Source organism: Nerophis ophidion, linkage group LG07 (genome assembly GCF_033978795.1).
Source record: "Nerophis ophidion isolate RoL-2023_Sa linkage group LG07, RoL_Noph_v1.0, whole genome shotgun sequence".
Classification (NCBI taxonomy): Eukaryota; Metazoa; Chordata; class Actinopteri; order Syngnathiformes; family Syngnathidae; genus Nerophis; species Nerophis ophidion.
In genome coordinates this window covers 68,255,426-68,264,279 of record NC_084617.1, presented here as the reverse complement: position 1 = coordinate 68,264,279, position 8,854 = coordinate 68,255,426, and the positions used below count along the sequence as shown (strand labels likewise).

Here is an 8,854-nt window from a genome sequence, read left to right as displayed (position 1 = left end):
GACTTGTCCAGGGTGTACGCCGCCTTCCGCCCGATTGTAGCTGAGACCCTAAAAGGGAATAAGCGGTAGTACCCAATAAGTAGCTCTTGGTTTCAAAAAGTTTGGTGACCCCTGCTATAAAAGACGTCAATTTGAAAGAAAAGGAAGAGGTTTGCATGTTATAGCCGCCATGCAGACGACGCCTCGTCTTTCTGCTTCCTGACTGCTGACGTCACCAGCGCTGGCCCCGCCCACAGCAGCATAAAAGCGCGGAGCTCTCGTCTCCTCCACGCACTTCACCTCCCGGCCTCAGAAGCACAACCGGCCCCACCCCCCGACACACAAGAGGCGAAATGTCCACCTACGTGTCCTCAGACTGCCGCCGCGTCAGCCCCACCGTCCGCGGCAACATGTTCCACACGGCGCACCGCAAGAAGGCGGTGGCCAACATCTTCGACCACGTCAGCCAGGACGCGCTGACCAGACTCTTCCAGAAGACGGGCGACATGAAGGCGGAGGAGCGGGTGAGGAGCATCTTCTCCTACTCGCACGACCCGGAGGAGACGGCCCGGGCCCTGATGGCGCTGAAGCAGAGGAAGAAGGACAAGTTCCTCCAGATCGCCGGCGTGCTGCGGCAGCTGCTCAAACTCCGCTGAGGCGCCGGCGTCTTTTCTTTTAATATCGGCTCCGATTTTTGGAGCCACAAGACGCGCGCTGGCTCTCCGTAGAGAGGCTCGCAGGTGCAGCTGGAGGCCCGCCTGAGAGGCCGCCTGCTCCCGCCAATGGCGATGGGAAGTCCCGCCGCCAGCGCGGAGGAGCACGGAAAGGAGATATGACATGAAGGAGTGAACATTCACCCGCTGTGAAGAAACAAGATCCACCGAGATGCTGCTGGGAAGTTGCAATAAATGAGACATTTTTTTTTTTTTTGGGGACATTTAAGGATGCCTGAAGTGAACTCAACACTTGCCTTGTTCTACCCATGAACACTCCAGTGATGTCCCTCCTTTGTCTGAACAGCACGTTCCTGTGTTTACTTGCCATTTAATAAATTGCTTTTTGTACACTCAAGTCAGACTCTTTGTGTTTATGTGCATTCGTCATGTTTCTTACCGTATATTTGATGCTCTATACCAGTGGTTCTCAACCTTTTTTCAGTGATTTCCCCCTTTGAACATTTTTTTTTGGATTCAAGTACCCCCAAATCCAGGGGTAGGGAACCTACGGCTCCCGAGCCAGATGTGGCTCTTCGGATAACTGCATCTGGCTCTCAGATAAATCTTAGCTGACATTGCCTAATAAACGATAAGAAATGAATAATTCCTCTGGTATTCACAGTGTCAAAAATAGACTAGAGATTAGATTAGATTAGATTAGATAGTACTTTATTTATTCCGTCAGGAAAATTACAATATTCAGCACAATCCCATTCAAAATCAAACAAACATTACAGGGAGACAGAACAGGATTGCTGACGGGTCTGCCGGCATCCAGCGCCCCTTACAAAAAAGATGAGATACAGGTAAACAAGGGGGGGGGGGAGAAAAAAAATTTAAGATTAAAATACAATAAAATAATCGGTCTTAGCCTGGGCCCTGGAGAGGGGGTGCAGACTGAGGCCAAGGCAAAAAAAACAAACAAATAATGTCCATCCATTTTCTACCGCTTATTCCCTTTTAGGGTCACGGGGGGCGCTTGATTGATTGATTGATTGATACTTTTATTAGTAGATTGCACAGTACAGTACATATTCCGTACAATTGACCACTAAATGGTAACACCCGAATAAGTTTTTCAACTTGTTTAAGTCGGGGTCCACGTTAATCAATTCATGGTACAAATATATACTATCAACATAATACAGTCATCACACAAGTTAATCATCATAGTATGTACATTGAATTATTTACATTATTTACAATCCGGGGGGTGGGATGAGGAGCTTTGGTTGATATCAGAACTTCAGTCATCAACAATTGCATCAACAGAGAAATGTGGACATTGAAACAGTGTAGGTCTTATTTAGTAGGATATGTACAGCCAGCAGAGAACATAGTGAGTTCACATAGCATAAGAACAAGTATATACATTAGAAGTACATTTGAGTTGTTTATAATCCGGGGAGATGGGATGTGAATGGAGGAGGGTATTAGTAAAGTGTTGAAGTTGCCTGGAGGTGTTGTTTTAGAGCGGTTTTGAAGGAATATAGAGATGCACTTACTTTTATACCTGTTGGGAGTGCATTCCACATTGATGTGGCATAGAAAGAGAATGAGTTAAGACCTTTGTTAGATCGAAATCTGGGTTTAACGTGGTTTGTGGAGCTCCCCCTGGTGTTGTGGTTATGGCGCCTATCTCAGCTACAATCGGGCGGAAGGCGGCGTACACCCTGGACAAGTCGCCGCAATAACGTTCAAAATATAAAACATCCTCATGCATTTCAAGAAGTCGCATTAATGTTAAGAAGTGTGTTATTTATTATCGGTTAGTTAAAGAAAAAAATGTGTTGTTAAAAATAATTAGAGACTTATTAGTCTCTAAAAATGTTGGTCTTACTTAAAAATGCACGCTTTTAGTTGTATTCGGTGTTTAAAAGATGTTATATGGCTCTCACGAAAATACGTTTTAAAATATTCGGCTTTCATGGCTCTCTCAGCCGAAAAGGTTCCTGACCCCATGCCCTAATCAGAGCAAAGCATTTCTGGTTGAAAAAAACAGGATAAAGAAGTAAAATACAGCACTATGTCATCAGTTTCGGATTTATCAAATTGTATAACAGTGCAAAATATTGCTCATTTGTAGTGGTCTTTCTTGAACTATTTGGGAAAAAAAGATATAAAAATAACTAAAAACTTGTTGAAAAATAAACAAGTGATTCAATTATAAATAAAGATTTCTACACATCAACTTAAAGTGCCCTCTTTGGGGATTGTAATAGAGATTCATCTGGATTCATTCTAAACATTTCTTTACCAAAAAAACAAAACAAATCTTTAACATCCCTTTTTAACATGCAAATTAGTAACATATTGGCTCTTACTTAGTCATTATTAAGTACTTATTAATGCCTTATTCTGCATGGTCTTATTCTATGACCAGTAAGCCATTAACTAAGAGTCTTCCCTCAATAATATCAGAATTATTGCTTATTAGTAACTCTAACCCTTATATGTTCCCCTAGTGTCTATCCATCCATCCATCCATCCATCCATCCATCCATTTTCTACCACTTGTCCCTTTTGGTGTCCAAATAACTCTAAATTAAGTCTCTGATACCTTAATAAGCAACTAATTAATGGTGAATATGTTCCCCATACTAAAGTGTTATCATAGGTTCATATCCAACTGAAATAAGATCCCAATGAATGTTGTCTGTCTATCTGTGTTGGCCCTGCGATGAGGTGGCGACTTGTCCAGGGTGTACCCCGCCTTCCGCCCGATTGTAGCTGAGATAGGCGCTAGCACCCCCCACGACCCCAAAAGGGAATAAGTGGTAGAAAATGGATGGGATGGATGAAATATACATCCATTCATGCACCCATCCATTTCCTACCGCTTGTCCCTTTTTAACATGCAAAATAGTAACATATTGGCTCTTACTTAGTCATTATTAAGTACTTATTAATGCCTTATTCTGCATGGTCTTATTCTACAAGCAGTAAGCCATTAACTAAGAGTCTTCCCTCAATAAGATCAGACTTATTGCTTATTAGTAACCCTAAACCTCATATGTTCCCCTAGTGTCTATCCATCCATCCATTTTCTACCGCTTGTCCCTTTTGGGGTCCAAATAACTCTAAATTAAGTCTCTGTTACTTTAATAAGCAACTAATTAATGGTGAATATGTTCCCCATACTAAAGTGTTATCATAGGTTCATATCCAACTGAAATAAGATCCCAATGCAATATACATCCATCCATCTTTTTTCTACCGCTTGTCCCTTTTTGGGGTTGCAGGGGCTGCTGGAGCCTATCTCAGCTGCATTCGGGCGGAAGGCGGCGTACACCCTGGACAAGTCGCCACCAAATCGCAGTGCAATATACATATAAACCGCAATGATGCCTTTTTATATAAGCCAGGGGTGTCCAAAGTGCAGCCATTTCTGTCATGTCAGCATTCTAAAATAAAATGTATTCCTTGTTTATACAATAAAATAACTGACACTGATAATACAAACCTAAGTTGATACTTTGCTTTTGTATTGATATATGTGATGATACATTAAGTTGATCAGGAGAGAGTTGTTTGAGTCCGAGCCTACATTCCTTCATAATGAGCATGTGGTTAGCACATTTATGACTTGGTTCTGCTCTTTGTTCTGATGATACTGGTTATTATTACTCAGGAGAGGATGTGATTAAGCCTGCATGGGTTTCCCTCATGCAGCCGCCGAGCACCACCTCAGACTGGCCAGAACCAGTTCAGCCGAGTAGGGAAGGGCGGGGGTGATTCCTCCGCACGCTGTTGGTGTTGTGGTGTGTTTCATCATCCCTGCTCGCAGATAAAGAGCCTGTTAAAGGAGCATTACAGGCTTTAAAGGCCTACCGAAATGCGATTTTCTTATTTAAACGAGGATAGCAGGTCCATTCTATTTGTCATACTTGATCATTTCGCATATTGCCATATTTTTGCTGAAAGGATTTAGTAGAGAACATCGACGATAAAGTTCACAACTTTTGGTCGCTAATAAAAAAGCCTTGCCTGTACTGGAAGTCGCAGACGATGACGTCCTCACATTGTTTTTAATGGGAGCCTCCAACAAAAAGAGCTATTCGGACCGAGAAAAAACAATTTCCCCATTAATTTGAGCGAGGATGAAAGAATCGTGTTTTAAGATATTGATAGCAAAGGGCTAAAAAAAAAATAAAAAAATAAAAATCAAGTAAAAAAAAAAAAGGCGATTGCATTGGGACGGATTCAGATGTTTTTAGACACATTTACTAGGATAATTCTGGGAAATCCCTTATCTTTCTATTAGGGATGCACCGATTAATCGGTAACCGAATATATTTAAGCAAGGCTTAAATAGGGCAGCACGGTGGAAGAGGGGTTAGTGCATCTGCCTCACAATACTTCCTTTACTGGAAGTCACAGACGATGACGTCCTCACATTGTTTTTAATGGGAGCCTCCAACAAAAGAGCTGTTCGGACCGAGAAAACCACAATTTCCCCATTAATTTGAGCGAGGATGAAATAATTGTGTTTTAAGATATCGATAGCGAAGGGCTAAAAAAAATAAAAAAAAATAAAAATCAAGTAAAAAAAAAGGCGATTGCATTGGGACGGATTCAGATGTTTTTAGACACATTTACTAGGATAATTCTGGGAAATCCCTTATCTTTCTATTAGGGATGCACCGATTAATCGGTAACCGAATATATTTAAGCAAGGCTTAAATAGGGCAGCACGGTGGTAGAGGGGTTAGTGCATCTGCCTCACAATACTTCCTTTACTGGAAGTCGCAGACGATGACGTCCACACATTGTTTTTAATGGGAGCCTCCAACAAAAGAGCTATTCGGACCGAGAAAACAACAATTTCCCCATTAATTTGAGCGAGGATGAAAGAATCGTGTTTTAAGATATTGATAGCAAAGGGCTAAAAAAAATAAAAATAAATAAAAATCAAGTTAAAAAAAAAGGCGATTGCATTGGGACGGATTCAGATGTTTTTAGACACATTTACTAGGATAATTCTGGGAAATCCCTTATCTTTCTATTAGGGATGCACCGATTAATCGGTAACCGAATATATTTAAGCAAGGCTTAAATAGGGCAGCACGGTGGTAGAGGGGTTAGTGCATCTGCCTCACAATACTTCCTTTACTGGAAGTCACAGACGATGACGTCCTCACATTGTTTTTAATGGGAGCCTCCAACAAAAGAGCTATTCGGACCGAGAAAACAACAATTTCCCCATTAATTTGAGCGAGGATGAAAGAATTGTGTTTTAAGATATTGATAGCGAAGGGCTAAAAAAAAATGAAAAAATAAAAATCAAGTAAAAAAAAAAAAATGCGATTGCATTGGGACGGATTCAGATGTTTTTAGACACATTTACTAGGATAATTCTGGAAAATCCCTTATCTTTCTATTAGGGATGCACCGATTAATCGGTAACCGAATATATTTAAACAAGTCTTAAATAGGGCAGCACGGTGGTAGAGGGGTTAGTGCATCTGCCTCACAATACTTCCTTTACTGGAAGTCACAGACGATGACGTCCTCACATTGTTTTTAATGGGAGCCTCCAACAAAATAGCTGTTCGGACCGAGAAAACAACAATTTCCCCATTAATTTGAGCGAGGATGAAATAATTGTGTTTTAAGATATTGATAGCGAAGGGCTAAAAAAAAAATTAAAAATTAAAATCAAGTAAAAAAAAAAAGGCGATTGCATCAGATGTTTTTAGACACATTTACTAGGTTAATTCTGGGAAATCCCTTATCTTTCTATTAGGGATGCACCGATTAATCGGTAACCGATTTTTAACTCATTTGGTGGAATGAGTTACAAACAAGGCCGAATAGTGGCGTGTGACGCAATTTTTTGACGCGGTGACGCAATCAACCAACGTGCAGTGACGTGGTGACGTTGGGATATGTTGTGTACCTGCATAAGTGTATGAGGTTACAAGCACACACTTAATTGATATTTACTTGAGCCTTCTGTTTACATTATTAGCATATCTACTGTGGCTAAGCAGACTTTTGCCAAAAGGACAATAATTCATTTGTTGTGGGTTTATCCACTTTAATGCACTTTATTTTTTTTTTGGAATGCATGTTTTGTTTGAAGGCCTAATATAAATGAACAACTTTGTGCTTTTTTTGAAAAGCAAAGGCTACTGGAATATTTTAAAAAAATGTCATTATTAAAAAAAAAATTACTTTATTTGAAAAACATGTCTAAATATTTTTTTAGGGTATTTATGCAATATAAAAAAAATTGTGAAAAACTGCATTCGTTATTCGGTGTTCGGTATTTGGCCTTCGGGCCAAGCGTTTAAGGAGGAGGGTGGGGGTAGGGGGGGATCATTTTATTTATTTATTAATTCTTTTTAAATTTTATTTTATATATATATATATATATGGGCTTCACGGTGGCAGAGGGGTTAGTGCGTCTGCCTCACAATACGAAGGTCCTGCAGTCCTGGGTTCAAATCCAGGCTCGGGATCTTTCTGTGTGGAGTTTGCATGTTCTCCCCGTGAATGCGTGGGTTCCCTCCGGGTACTCCGGCTTCCTCCCACTTCCAAAGACATGCACCTGGGGATAGGTTGATTGGCAACACTAAATTGGCCCTAGTGTGTGAATGTGAGTGTGAATGTTGTCTGTCTCTCTGTGTTGGCCCTGCGATGAGGTGGCGACTTGTCCAGGGTGTACCCCGCCTTACGCCCGATTGTAGCTGAGATAGGCGCCAGTGCCCCCCGCGACCCCGAAAGGGAATAAGCGGTAGAAAATGGATGGATGGATATATATATATATATATATTTTTTTTTTTCTTTGTCATGAAAAAAGGAAGTTTTTGTCATGAAAAAGGGAGGTTTTTGTGGTTGGTGCACTAATTGTAAGTGTATATTGTGTTTTTATGTTGATTTAATAAATAAATTAAAAAAAAATAAATAAATAAAAAAAAAAATATATATATATATATATATATATATATATATTCTTCTGTGGCCCGGTGGTTGGGGACCACTGTTGTAGAGGATAGTGCCTTTAAGGCACGCTCCCAATATTGTTGCCTGGGTGAAAATCGGGAGAATGGTTGCCCAGGGAGATTTTAGGGAAGGGCACTATACTTTGGGAGTCTCCCGGGAAAATCGGGAGGGTTGGCAAGTATGAGTATTAGTGGTGAATGTGGTGTTACCGGCGGGCCAGCTCTAATGTTAATTTCATATTGCCTCAAGGGCCAAATTAAATTAAACGGCGGGCCAAATTTGCTCCGCGGGCCAGAGTTTGACACCCATGCCCTAAAGCAGGGGTGTCAAACTCAAATACAGAGTGGGCCAAAATTTAAAACCGAACAAAGCCGCAGGCCGAGGTTGAACAAATGAACCTTTTAATAGGGACCCAAACAAGTTTTGCATTGAATATTGAACAAGCAAGGCTTATATAACTTTATAGTGACATGCACAATCGAGTTTCAAATAATAATAATAATCAAACTATCAATGGCATATCAAAATTTAAATAAAAATGTAATGCCTCTTTTCGGCGGCGGGATTGAGGTGGACGGGGTTTGGTGAGTTTGGAAGAGTTAGTGCTGCTAGGGCTTCCGGGTATTTGTTCAACTAGGGATGCCCGACATCCATTGCTTTCGGTCCCCTAGAGGGGGGGAGGTTGCCCACATCTGAGGTCCTCTCCAAGGTTTCTCATAGTCAGCACTGTCACTGGCGTCCCACTGGATGTGAATTCTCCCTGCCCACTGAATGTGAGTTTTCCTTACCCTTTTGTGGGTTCTTCCGAGGATGTCGTAGTCGTAATGGTTTGTACAGTCCTTTGAGACATTTGTGATTTAGGGCTATATAAGTAAACATTGATTGATTGATTGATTGTGTTACGGTGTGGATGTTCTCCCGAAATGTGTTTGTCATTCTTGTTCGGTGTGGGTTCACAGTGTGGCGCGTATTTGTAACAGTGTTAAAATTTTTTATACGGCCACCCTCAGTGTGACCTGTATGGCTGTTGACCAAGTATGCCTTGCATTCACTTGAGTGAGCGTATAAGCCGCGTATATTATGTGACAGGCACGGCACGCTGTTTGTATGGAGGAAAAGTGGACGTGGCGACAGGTTGTAGAGAACGCCAAAGGCGATGCCTTTAAGACCCACTCCCAATATTGTTGTCCGGGATACAATTTGGGAGGGGC

General features: G+C 41.2%; 1 protein-coding gene across 1 annotated transcript; it reads left to right on the top strand.

The window, feature by feature from the left end:
- The first annotated feature begins 255 nt into the window (after positions 1-255).
- On the top strand, positions 256-1,050 carry tcima (transcriptional and immune response regulator a). The gene has a single exon (XM_061906964.1). The coding sequence runs from the start codon at positions 333-335 to the stop codon at positions 633-635; it is 303 nt and encodes a 100-aa protein (XP_061762948.1). The 5' UTR covers positions 256-332; the 3' UTR covers positions 636-1,050.
- The last annotated feature ends 7,804 nt before the right edge of the window (positions 1,051-8,854 follow it).

What these genes read in the sequence shown, in the direction of transcription:
- tcima (XM_061906964.1), top strand. Translation starts at nt 333, where the DNA reads ATGTCCACCTACGTGTCCTCAGACTGCCGCCGCGTCAGCCCCACCGTC.